General features: G+C 44.9%; 1 protein-coding gene across 1 annotated transcript; it reads left to right on the top strand.

The window, feature by feature from the left end:
• The first annotated feature begins 836 nt into the window (after window positions 1-836).
• Window positions 837-10,409, top strand: Grem1 (gremlin 1, DAN family BMP antagonist). Its single transcript, XM_032902308.1, has 2 exons — window positions 837-991; window positions 8,693-10,409. The coding sequence occupies exon 2, from the start codon at window positions 8,694-8,696 to the stop codon at window positions 9,246-9,248; it is 555 nt and encodes a 184-aa protein (XP_032758199.1). The 5' UTR covers window positions 837-991; window position 8,693; the 3' UTR covers window positions 9,249-10,409.
• The last annotated feature ends 3,240 nt before the right edge of the window (window positions 10,410-13,649 follow it).

Below are 13,649 nucleotides of genomic sequence, written 5' to 3'. Positions count from 1 at the left end.
CCTCAAGTCAGTTTTTGTCTGAAGCTATTGGGAAGATAGTTCCTTATCTAACATTATTTTCCCCTAACGATGTACTTCAGAAAACTCTTGTCGCCTAACTTTTGTTCTTTCGCTCTTTAGGACGTTTTACAGATGGGAGCCCTGACTGGGCTTATTCTTCACACTCAGCTGAAGCAGATGGGCATCTGAGTCAAAGGAGTCAGTGGAGGGCAAGAAGAGGAGAGGGTATCCTCTTGCAGGCTGTTGGCGAGCCCGCCCGGGTTAACACCAGCGCAGTGGTTGGCGCCCTCTAAGTTGGGGGCCTCGGGCGGATCCGTCAAGGCTCCTGCACTGCTTGGCCAGAGTGTCCAACAGTGCCATTCAGCACAATGGTGAGGAACTACCTAGTTTGTCACGACTCTCTCGGTTGCTCTGCTCAGCGCAGCCGGGGCTCCTAAGCATGGAGCCCCACGCAGGCGAAGTTCAGCCGGCTAGAGGAGAAGTCCAGACCTGGGGCTGGAAAGACATGAGGGGCTGGGAGCCGGGCTGGGGGGATTTCCTCCCTCGCTCCCCTCTCCAACGGGAGCGGAAAATGTGATTTGCTGTGCATTCCAGGCGCGGTTCCCTGGGGTGACCTCTCCCACCCAGCCGGGCAGGGGCAGGGGGGGAGTAGACAAAGAGGCGAGGCGGGCGGAGAGGGGACCCCGCAGGGAAGGAGGAGGGGTGCAGTGGGCGGGGGTACTACCGGGAAAGGGGGCGGATAGCGGGTCCCGCGGCGGCGACGGCGCCTGACCAATGGAGAGACGCGGTCCCCGGCGCTTGGCCGGCGGCATTTAAACCCGGAGATGCCCGACACTCGGTGTGCCCTTCGCAGACCTGGAGAGCCAGAGCACCGCAGTAGCGGCACTTTCCTTCGTGTTCTTCCCGCGTCGAGCCCGAGTGGCTCCGGCCGCGGTCGCACGCAACGCCACGCGTCCACAGCGAAGGACTTGAGGATCCACGGAGGTGACAGGTGAGCGCGGTGGCACTCTGTGGTGAGTGAGTGAGTGTGTGTGTGTGTGTGTGTGTGTGTGTGTGTGTGTGTGTGTGTGTGTGTGTGTGCGTGTGTGTGCAAGGAGTCCCCAGGGTCCATACCATCTCAAATCCTTCCCAGTTGCGACACAGTCCCTTGGTGCACCCGGAGTGCGCCTTGTAGAACCGAGCCTGATCCTTCCTGTCTCAGAGGTAGATGTGGTGACTTCAGGACACTGGGTCCACCGGGGAAAGATAGAGAGAGAAGTTGTCAAGAAAGTGCATTCCGTTTCCTTTTGCGGGAGCCCGGCAAACACGGTCCTGGTGCTCTAAGCACAGAGCCGCGAGAGTCGCCTGCCGGGGACAGCGCACTGTTGTTGGAGTCAGAGCCCCCGGAGCCGTGTCTCGGGGAGCTGAAGCCGACCTCGCAGCAAGTTGCAACCAGAGACAGCCTCGAGGATTGGGCACTGAGCTGGGACTGGGGTGTCTCTAGGAGTGGCGGTCCCAGGGCTGTGAGTGGTGACTGCTGAGGACTTCGGAATTGGTGTGAGTTTGCGGGTATGGCAGATGTGACTGAGGCTGGTAGGACAGAATCCGCGCGGCTCAGCAACAGCGAAGAGTCGGGGTCGGGTACCTCGAGTGCTGTGCTGCCCGCGGTGCTCCGGCAGCACGCGCCACGCACTCGTGCGCTAGCTGTTCCGGCTGGCTCGTGGCTGTCTTTTTTTGAGCCTCTTGGGGGTTCCACGCTCTCATCCCTCCGTACTGCAGACCTGCAGGCGCCGGGCAGCCACTACTGGCTGGTTCCCACTTCCGTAGATGCTGGCCGATCTGTACCCCACAGGCCCCGGTAACGCCTCGCTGCGCCTCGCTAGCGACTCCGCTCTACTGAGCGCTTCGCCTCTGCTCCTTGCCCGCAGCCTAGTCCATTCCAGCCAGCCCTCTCTAGCTCCTAGTACAAGTCTAGAGTGAAGGGAAAGGCGATGTGGCTGTCATCTCCCTGGTCCTACTCATTTCCAAAATTCTAGTTTGGGAAGAAAAACTTCTCTATAGCTCTGGACTGGCTGTTCCCTCTCTGGCGCGCTTCGGTTTCGTGTTTGCCTAATGCCCAACTCTGGCAACCATCCACCAGTGAGGCTGGCTGGCGAGGATGCGAGATGATCAGCCTTTACTCAGAGGACTTTCGGAAGAGCCTAAGGTGGTTCGCTGCTCTAACTCCGCAGCCATCTTTCCCTCCTCAGGAGAATCCAATTCCCCTATTCTTTGATGGAGAAATATAGCCTAGAAGTGAGGGGTTAAAATCTCCTCTTAACTGTTGGAGGGCAAAATGACGACCATCAGTAGGTAATTGGATCTCTTGGTGGAAAGAGCAAACCCAAGTGGTACGCACGTCTGTTTATGTTCCCCTGAGATGGTGCCAGGATACGAACTGATTAAAACAATCTACTGTGTTCAATGGGTCACCAGGGCTTTAAGCTGTCCCAGGGACTCCAGAGTAGTGGTTTCCTTCTGACTGCTCTTACAAGTTAAATAAATAGCGTAGAAGAGGTTAAGATAACCCCATCTCAGGGTGAGGGGTCTTCTTTCACCCCCGGGCTGCCCTCTCCTCACCCCCTCCCCTTTTTCTTTTTGGGACAAGGCAGGCAGCACAGGGCACTTGGGAGTACAGACTTTTCAAAGCAAAGAAGGAAAAAGATCTTAAGAAAACAAGACCCTCCTTCACCATCACCACAACCAAGTCTACACATATAGGTGTTTTCATTGCTCTTATCGGACACATTGTACTGATGGATTTGTAAGAAGTTACTAATTATTTAAGGCCTCTCTCTCTCTCTCTCTCTCTCTCTCTCTCTCTCTCTCTCTCTCTCTGTGTGTGTGTGTGTGTGTGTGTGTGTGTGTGTGTGTGTGTGTTTAACCCTCAGGTCATTGTAGGAATTAGAGTCTTTTGTAAACTCCATAATTTCACAGTTTTCCTATCTTCTTCAAAATTCACTTTGAGTAAAATGTTCTGTTAACCCACAATCTGTAGGAAATCCAAACTGGCTAATGTGGTTTTTCACACCAGCACTTAGGGAGAGAAGAACAGAAACACGTTAAGTCCTTACATCCCTCAATGTCCACCTCTTGTCCTTCTAAATTGATGCTGTTGGTGACCCCCGTCTCAATGTCCCAGTCTACAAAGTGACAGACTACAAAGAAACCCATTGCCCCGGACTTCTCCCCAAGACATGCTTGCTGGCAGCAAAGCTTTGGAGTGTGTTTGAGAATGCAAAACCAAAGGTATATAGGAGAACTCAGCCTTTTATGTGAGGAGAAGAGGGAGGCAGTCAGGAGCAGTGACTGCACATTTAACTGAAAGGCACTGACCGGGCAAGTGCTACCAGCCCATGTCTTACATCTGCAAAGAATTTTCTTTAGTTTTAACATATGTTCTTAGAAATGCAAAGTACAACAGGAATTCCCTTGACAGGAGAAGTCTTTTCCTTTGCATGCAAATATGAAGATACAAAATAGATAATTATTAGATTTACAATATTTTTTCAAATTTTACTGCATTAAAAAGCAAAGCCACATGTTCCTTGTTAAATATGCTGTGCTGAATGTCGTTGGCATAGTGACTAAGGACATGTTAGAATTAGATGGCACTGGACTCAAACCCTGGCTATCCACTTTATAAACTATGTGACCTTGGATGGATTCCTGATTAGTAACAGGAAGACATTATTATATACCTCATAATTTATCATGACAAAACTTGGACAGGATTTAGCATAATGTCTAATGCAGTAAACGCTAAAAAAAAAATAAGAGGCACCTTTTTATTACTAGTGGTTATGTTGGGCATGAGAGACCAGAGGGTGATTCTGAATTTAATCCCAAATCCCATTTATTCATAACCGTTACAAAGTGCAGCGTATGACTTGGCCATCACTCAGTAGTGCTCTTGGTGAGGGTTTGACATTTATAATTTCTAATTCATTTCCTTTTGATTCAAATAATTATTAACTTCCCTAAGTAAGTAAGTAAGTAAATAAATAAACAAATAAATAAATAAATACACCTTCCAGGGAACTATGAAGCACCAGGTGTCTCCTCCTCATCTTGTGTGGTGCTGTATTCCAGCCTGACTTAGCTCTAATGGGCAGTCTATTCTTAAGAGACTTGCAAGAAACATGCAGGGAATAAAATTTATGATGTGTGCCAATCATTAATTTTTCTTATCTCCTTAGTATAATTTGTCTGAGGAATAAACAAACCTTTGTTATTATGAAGGAATTTCCGAGTTAATTTCTAGAGGTTGATTCTAAAAGTTAAAGAAGATCTAACTAAAATTAACTTTCCCCGCCCCCCCTGAAAGATTAAGGCTTAAGGGAAAAAGAAATGGATTCTTTTAAAATCTGGCCTGTCTCTAAAACATTTGCAGCAAATTCCATTGTGTTTTATGCCAGGAGAATGAGCTCATGCCATTCTTGCTGCCTGTCTTTCTAAAGGTCGCTCAGCAGGAACAATGGCCGGGTTCAGGTACAGACATCTGGAGTTTGCTGTAATTCTTACTCAAAACTCTGTTTAATTCACTGAGCGAGCAGGTTGCTTGGCTAATGCGAGAGCCACAATGAGAAGTGTGTGGAAAGGAGCTGGCCCTAGATTCCCTAAATACATCAAGAATATTGGAAACAAGTCAGACATACTTTTTGGGTCCAAACCTCCAGACTCTGAAGACCATTCTTGGTGCTTTTGTGAAATTTTTGACAATTTACCAAGGCAGAAGTGGTTACTATGGCTTTCCTTGCTTGAGAGTGTTTACTCTTGAGCACCAAGAGAACCAGGGACAAACGGGAGGCAGCAAAGATCTGTTTTAAGGGTCTGTCCTTTGAGACAAGTGACTGGAGGAGCGTTGTGGCAAAATGAAAAAGGGACGAGGAGAAGCATACGCTTGTTAGCAGAGACAGCTGATGAGAGAGCTCACCTCCAAATATTAGCATATTACTCCACAGCAGAAATGCACTGAGGGGACATTAAGGTGGGGTTTATGAATAAAGAGTTACAATATCTGTGTAAGAGAACCAAGGGAGATGATCGCTACACATCATGATACACTCTGAGTTCCGGATGCATCATCGGAATGCAATGACTGGACATGAGTGGGAAGTCATGAGAACCCAAATCCAGACCAGTATTTGGATTGATTTTGGGCCATGTAGCACACCACTAGGGTGTGATGTGGAAAGAATTGTCCTCAAGGAAATACCATCTTCTTTATTTGCTCCATACCAACAACACACAGAAAGCACTAAGCATTTGGTGAAAAGAGAGCTGCAATTTTCAAGAAGCAAATTCCTCAATGGAGTAATCGACACTAGTGGGTAGGGGCTTAGATGAATGGTCACAGTGATTGGCAGAGCTTGGCTTCAGTATTCCAGTGCTGTTCACCTTACTCTGCCTCAAGGAGTCCATCCGAAGCACGCTGGCCTTTCTACTCAAGTCAGGAAACTGCTCTGCTGATTTCTATTTATTGATGTTCTTGGAGCTTTTCTTCCTAACACTAAAGTTTAAGAACTTGAAAGCCTCCCAATAAACCAGTAAACATTAAGAATTTTAAAATAGTAAAAAGCATACTTTTTAAAACCCAGTAAATTTTTTAATATTTTATTTATTTACTTATTTACTTTTACTTTTTTTTTTTTTTTAGTGAAAAGTCCGATGGTATAATGTAGGCTGTTATGACTTATGAGGAACTCACTTTTGCATAGGAACAGAATTTTTTCCCAGATTTATTCCCAAACCGCAGTCGACTAATTATGAATTTATTGCTTTATCAATGGGTTAAAATAAAACTCATATTATCCTGCATAGAACCAAAAATAAAAAAAATCAATAAAACAAACAAACAAACAAAAACAAAACTTGAGAGCAAATGAGTACTTCCTAGAAAAAAGAAGACAAGTGTTAAAAGCTGTCGGCTGGAAGGAATCTGCACTCCTAAGGCTTAGGAGGTAAAAGCATTTCATGAAGCCAGCACCTTGACGTCAGTGATGGCACTTTAAAGTGCAAACTGTATCAAGTTGGTGTGGTATAATAACAATCACTTAACAAATGTTCGGGAGGACCTCCTCTGTGTCAGGAACAGAGAGTCAGATGACAAATTAGTCCTCATCAATTCTCAGGGTAGATGTAACAAGGTTCAATGACAGATGTAAAGATACCAGGAAAGAAGTGTAATAAATAAGAAGTCCCTAGTTGGTCTAGAAAAGTAAATTGCAGCTTTGTGAATGGATGCCTGTGGAATAGCATGACCCTATGCCTGTCATATAAACTGTCACATGCAGTTAGCATACATCCTTAGTCAGTCTCAGGTTGGCCTCTGTGGTTGTGGACACTGAGACTCTGGACCCAAAAGGAGTGAATTGGTTTGGAGGTTATTTTTTAGTAGATGTGGAGGGAGATTGTCAACCCAGATCTAGAGCCATCGATGTAATATTCCTTTGAAATAGCAGCGGATGGATTTTATTTCATTTCTGTGCTTGGCCTTTTATTTTAGACTCTGGCCCTCAATTGGGAGTCACTAGGAACTTGTGAAACTATCTTAGATTTGCCTTATAGTTTCTTGGAGACAGAAAAGTCATGGCTTAAGTTACCTTAGCCTCTGGAGAAAATCTGTACTATTTTATAACTGGCCTGTTTTCATAAGTGATGTTTTATAAGACAAAACAAAGCCATTATTTTTTGTTCTTGTTGTTGTAGTGGTCAGCATAGTTTTGTTTAAAGATCAGATTCATGGTAACACAAGCTGACACAAGCCAAGGAACCTACAGTCGGAACGGGAGTCGAATGTCACATTATCAGCTCCAAACTTGAACCTGCTCCAAAGTATTAAGTTAATGTAGGAAAAACAATGACATTTAAGAATATTTTTAATGAAACATTCAATTACCTTGGTTTGCTGCTAGCATTAGGGTTGAATGGTCCTCACTTGCCAGAAGTTGTCCTTTAAAGAAGATACATCTTATGCTGCTTTTGTCTCTTAAAAATAATTGGTCCAGATAATGATACCAACTTGTCTGGTGCCTTGGAGACGAAGGATATATTAAGTAAGGCTGTATTAATATGCACTTAGTGGTTGCCACATGCAACACTGGTATTCAGCTGAGAGAAAATGGATGCCTCATAGCTGTTCTTGTGCAGCAAACCATAAGCATGAGGCAGAGGAAACCCCAGGGCATTGCTATGCCTGGAAGAGACACTATGGATTTGAAACTGTTCTCATTGTAAAGAAATCCTTCAATGGTTTTAATAACTCCTGGTGTGCCAGCAAGTGTTACAGGCCTTGAGCTGGGTGGGAAGGCTGATTGACTGAATAGGGGTCTTGATATTAATGGTTTCCCAGATGACTGTGTCCCTTTACCTTCTCCACATGTCTGCCCTGTCTTTTCTGAATAACCCTTCCTCTGGAAAAGTCCCCTTTTCTCTGATTTGCTTTGTTCACCCCATGTTCCTGTCTCTCTATCTATGTTTCTTCTCCCATTCTCTCCACGCTTCACTTGATTTATTTGTTGGTTAAATGTTACATGCCCTGGCCATGTATGATTTATACCAAGGTCCAGGTTTGCTCACAATTCATTGGCATCAATGCTATTCCTATGAATTGAAATACTCATGTACTTATATTATTGTACCCATTTAATTTATCCATCTGTTTTGTATATTTTAGAAGTAACCACACATACACACACAACACACACGTGACATGAAAAGGACACAGTAAAGCAGTGGGGGAGGCCAACGTGAACAAGGTGCAGGGGCAGATATGTATGAAAATGCATAATGAAACTAGTTTTGTACGCTAACCTAAAAATTAAAGTCAAAGAAATTAAAGGCCTACCTGGTCAATTAATCAGACAAAAAATTTTCTGTTTATACATATAGCCACATAGATGAGTAACATATTTCACCACTTAAAAGAAGTTGAAAAGTGGGGTCTGGAGAGATATCTCATCAGTTAAGATACTTTCTGTTCTTCCGAAGGACCTGGGTTTAGTTGCCAGCACTCACATCGGGTGGCTCACAACTGCCTATACTCCAGCTCTAGGAATTCTGGGACCCTGTAATTGCCCTCCCTAGGCACACACATGGATTAAACACCCATACACACACACACACACACACACACACACACACACACACACACACACACACACACGGTGTTATATCATGGCATAAAGAATAATACCAGTCATCTCTATGCTCTTGGTCTCCTGTACAGCCCTCCTCGTAGTTGTTTTTTTTTGTTTTTTGTTTTTTTCTTTTTGTAAACAGGTTTCCTGGTCTCTTTCCAATACTGGAACAGTGAAAAGTCTCATGTTGTCAAAAAAAAAAAAAATACAGTTAAGTGAGCACTGAGCATTAAAAAAGTCACATGCAATTGTGTCAGGAGCCAGTAAGGAATTCTAATGGGAGCTGGTTCAAAAACGAGACGGGTCCTGACTGAGTTTAAAGCTTGGCAAATTCACTGTGTGACCTGTGTGGAATAACTCAGTTTGATGGCTGAGAGAATAATGGGGTTAATAGTATCTAATAAGTGCTACTGTTAGAAGTCAGTGCAACTGAAGTGTGTAGTGAGTACAGTATAAGATCTTAGGTGCAGTTATTAATCTATTAAATATCTTCCTTATTGTCTGTGTTTCCCTTCTCTTTGTCCCTTATCTAGAATGAATCGCACGGCATACACTGTGGGAGCTTTGCTTCTCCTCCTGGGAACCCTACTGCCAGCAGCTGAAGGGAAAAAGAAAGGGTCCCAAGGAGCCATCCCACCTCCTGACAAGGCTCAGCACAATGACTCTGAGCAGACCCAGTCCCCACCACAACCTGGCTCGAGGACCCGGGGGCGGGGCCAGGGGCGGGGCACCGCCATGCCTGGAGAGGAGGTGCTTGAGTCCAGCCAAGAGGCCCTGCATGTGACAGAGCGCAAATACCTGAAGCGAGATTGGTGCAAAACTCAGCCCCTGAAGCAGACCATCCATGAGGAAGGCTGCAACAGCCGCACTATCATCAATCGCTTCTGTTACGGCCAGTGCAACTCCTTCTACATCCCCAGGCACATCCGAAAGGAGGAAGGCTCCTTTCAGTCTTGCTCCTTCTGCAAGCCCAAGAAATTCACCACCATGATGGTCACACTCAACTGTCCTGAGCTACAGCCACCCACCAAGAAGAAAAGAGTCACACGCGTGAAGCAGTGTCGTTGCATATCCATCGACTTGGATTAAGTCAAAGGAGGCACATTCAGCCTGTCATAGCCATGCCGAGAGCCACACCCAAACCACCCGATTCCTACTTGGCTTAAACTTAGAGGCCAGAAGAACCAGCAGTTGCTTCCTGGCTGGAGGCTGCTTATGCATAGTGTATGCGCATGAGTGTGCATGGGTACCTGTGGGTGTTTCCAAACACCAGCGGAAACAGCCTCTGCAGGAAGGCACTTCCTGTTACTGTGCTTCAGATGGTCGGAAATGCTCACACCACTGGACCCGAACACCCACAGGGGCAGGGCTGTAGTTGACTTTGTCCTTGTGTTCCATGTGCCTCCTGGGCACCAGGATTTCAATTGAGAATGAATACTAACGGAGGAGGTAACTCTGAGGGCCGCATTAGACTCGGAACTGTTTGTTCAGTGCTCGCCCACAACCCATTCCTTTCTTTGCTCTCCCTGACCTTAGTCCATGTTCTTAAATTAATTCACTTGATGTGGGTGTAAATTTCTTTCGTCTTGTGAAGAACCTTCAGAGTGTGGGGAGACAAGTGATAAAGGCAAACAGAACAGGGGATTGACACAGGAGCATTGAGACTGAGGGACCAGTCTGGCCAGTGAAATTCAGTAGCAAGATGTTCAGAGTTTAAAGATTGTTCCCCCCAAACAATATGAGTCTTGTTTTAGCAAAGGGGCTTTACTGATATTTAAAAGAACCCAGACAGACAGAGGAGAAATATAATCAGCAAAAAACCCAATTCTCTGTGCCGGCATCTGTGACCTACTGACAATATCTGTAATCTATTGTTAAGGGTGAAATATTGACCACTTCTGTTTTAAGAACCAAGTGAAAGAAAAAAAAATATGGCCTTCTACTTATTTTGCCTCTCAGGAGGACGACTGAGAGCATTGTTCGCTAGGGTAAGAAAGACAAAACCTCCTAGGCTTAGTTTTGTTGGATTAACATTGCTTTCCCGTCATTCCTGAAAAAATGCTTCAGAGATGCAGAACCTTCCAATAAAATCCTGCTTTTCTTGAGACCATCTGCCAGTAAGGGTCAGTGTTAGACGGGAGAGCTGTCTGCTGCATTTGAGTTAGACATGTCTGGGGCTTCTTCTGTTTGGCTTTTGTTATAGGAGAGAACCAGAGATGAGAGAGCTGATGAGAGAACAGAGAGAGAGAGAGAGAGAGAGAGAGAGAGAGAGAGAGAGAGAGAGAGAGAGAGAGAGAGAGAGAGAGAATGAATCTGTCTCCACTTGCTCTCAGAGGGCCAATCAGAAAGTTCCCTTAGGGAAGCACTAGGGTATATTAACAGGCCACCTACACCCAGTGGATCTATGTGACATTGTAATCATTATGCCTACTATGGATGCTGTCCTCTGAATACACATGACTGCCCAATGTCTACTTAGCATCTATGTAAGGGCCAGAGAAAGGTGACTGGGCCTTGGTACATTTTGGTTTGGCTAAGCAATACTCTTTAAGACTGACATTCTAGCTATAAATGCCCCAGATACTTTTTTTTTTTTTTTTGTCTTTTCCTCTCAGAGCAACTAGTCAAGTGATATGTCATTTGGAAGGCAGACATTCACTGCCCATCAAAGATACCACAGTCACAGAACCATTGGGAGTAAAGAAACTTTTTGTTTTGGTCTAGCCCACACGCCCATGTAACATCGAAACAAGAACCATATTACAAGGCAAAAGCTATCTTGAATTCCCAAAACACTGGGTCTAATTTTGAAAGTTTAAAAGTCACTGGTGATGACTCCACACTAAGTGAACTTGTGCGAGCATAGCCGTGAGTTTCATTTGTACTGCATGCTACTTCACTGAATCTTTGAGGCTTCCATATCCATAGCCACATAGTCGCAGGGGATTTGATTAGGCCCACACATACAAAGGCGGGTTTGGAGGGTGGTGAAGAAGGAAAAATAAGAGAGGACAAAGCTGAAAATATACTCCCACGCCAGAGAGGAAAAATGACAGTCGGTGCTGAAAAACACTGTGTCCCATCTTAATTCTGCCACAAACATGCAGTCTTGTTAAAAATCAACAACAACAACAACAATACTAATAAAAACGTTTGGCAGCCACAGTTACCTTCTAGGAGCTTGTACCACAGTCTCTCTTGTAAGCTGGATTTAGATTTGGTTCTTGAGGATTGCCTCAAAATTAACTTCTTTGAAATGATCAGCAGCATAAGTGCCCTAAAAGCACATCGCCGACCAAAGGCCAGGACGTCTGCCTTCCTTGCCGTGCCTAGATCAAGACCATCAGTCTCCGCTGCCGTTTATTGGAGTTGCCCCATCTGTCGCTGATTCTGGATGCACCAGCGATGCAAGGATGGACACTTTCTCCAACATTGCAGTAGAACCGTTTTTTTTTTTTTTTTTTTTTTTTTTTTTTGGCAAGCTTTGTTGCAGTCTCCACCTTACCTGTTAAAATAATGCCAGAAAACAAATCTTACGGCGTTCAATTTGTGCTTGGCACTGAAAGAGGAAAGCCACACACCAGATAAGTCTGAGTGCCCCTTTGCCATTGTACTCTTCAAAGTGAGAAACCTGGAGGAAGGATAGTTTCCACCATGTGGAATGTGAATAAGCAAAAGAGTTATGGTTATTTAATGTAATTAGGAATTTTAGGTCCTTCGGTTACTGTGATTTCGAACATTTTCTTTCTCTGTTTTATACGACAGCCTCTGAGTTGGGCAAAGAAGAAACGGGCTGTCGTATGTTGCTAGAGACTTTCGTCAGGTCAGGGGGACACACAGTCTTGTCACATATGAAGAGATGTTACCAAGACAACAACAAGCCTTATTTTTTTAACGTTGAATGTTCCTTAAAGGTCGACACTTCTGAATCAATGTTAGGAAAGACTTTAAATATTATTTTGAGAGACTTCTGTGCGTACACAAGCAGATAATGACGGCTAGTTCAGACAAGCAGAACATTTCTAAACGAGAAGTCCGAGCTGAACGACTGAAAGAGATTCCTCGCAATATTTAATATCATCTACATTGTGTATTTAATATACTTTAATCATTTTGAAACAACAAAGGATTATGCAGGCTATGATGGAACTACTACCTTGCTATGGATGAGGGTTGGGCAGGATTTAATGGTCTCATAAAAGCTAATTTGGCTTAAAGTTTTATGAATCTGTAACTAGAATTTTATTTTCACCCTAATAACATTCTATATAACCTTTGCCAAAAAAAGCAATCAATAAATTAAACCTCTTCTTTCTGTGCATGTATGTTTGAATTTTAACTGGTGGAAGGGTCTCAGAGGGGTTGAGGGCAGGGAGGGAGCAGCCAGGGATTCACTTGCCTCAGAAAGGGGAAAAGAAACAAAGAACAGAACTTTCTCTTTTTGGGGAGAGGAATCCACTCATTGCACCCAGACCTTTTTGTTCCTTTTTGGTTTTAGTAGGGAGCCCTGGGACTCAGATGGTTAAAGACAGAGAGGCTGACCTGCAGTGTCCCCAAGAACAGCTAGAAGGAGGAGCTCCTGCAGTTATGACATCAAGGAACTGTTATGTAAAAACAGATAAGATGGGGGAGGAAATCTGAGAAAGATTCGAGTTCCATAGAGGAACACGTTGTGATGGGGAGAGAAGTCAGCATCCCCAGGAGCTGCCTTGTAGGAGACAAACTTGGCTTCTCTTGGCAATGTTTTTAAATGCGCTAGTTATCATTCCACAGAAATATAAGGAGAGGTAGTTCTCCGAGACCATGCACGTCCCAGAGAGGTGGTCCCAGCTGGACAGCACTGGCATTTGGCATTGGAAACATCAGCAGCCAAACCTCAGCTGCTGGGAGTGTAAAATGCTAACGTTGCACACGGAGCAAAGAGTTTAATTTGTGTTGTTCCACAGTCCTCAGGACATCGCAATGCAGAAGGCACCGCTATCCTCCCTAAGAGGAAGCTCCAGACTCATGCGGTCTTACTGTAACACATCGGTCCTTAAAATCTTAAGCATTTTCAGTAGAAGTGACTTCTCCCTGAGGACAGAACACAGACTCGGCTATTGATTACTGACTAGGGCCATCCTGAGGTTGCACGAATAGTTCAGAAGAGTTGCATCTGTGCATTTAGAAACACCAAGTTGAAGGTTATTTGCCACCCCTCTTCTCCTTTTATAGATGTGGTCGGGGGGAGATGGCCTGGAACCGGCAGGGTCCTCAGGAAAACCACACTCAGGAGGCAGCATCCAAATAAGGCTTGAAAGGTGAGAGTAGAGCTCAACAAAGAACTCTGCAGGCTCAGAACAACCTTTCCCCCAGAAAAAGCAAGGTATAAGGGGACTCAGTAAAGGGACTAATTTCTGAGTCCAAGCCATTCTCCAGCCTCTGCCTCTTTTGCTACTGGGTTTATAAGCACCCACCACTCTGCTCATGTTCAGCAGATAAACAAATTCT

Source organism: Rattus rattus, chromosome 5, assembly GCF_011064425.1.
Source record: "Rattus rattus isolate New Zealand chromosome 5, Rrattus_CSIRO_v1, whole genome shotgun sequence".
Taxonomy (NCBI): domain Eukaryota; kingdom Metazoa; phylum Chordata; class Mammalia; order Rodentia; family Muridae; genus Rattus; species Rattus rattus.
The sequence above is the reverse complement of the archived record's forward strand: the minus strand, read 5'-3'. Positions and strand labels throughout refer to the sequence as shown.

Excerpts from the sequence above, each read along its gene's own strand:
- Grem1 (XM_032902308.1), top strand. The coding sequence starts at position 8,694 with ATGAATCGCACGGCATACACTGTGGGAGCTTTGCTTCTCCTCCTGGGA.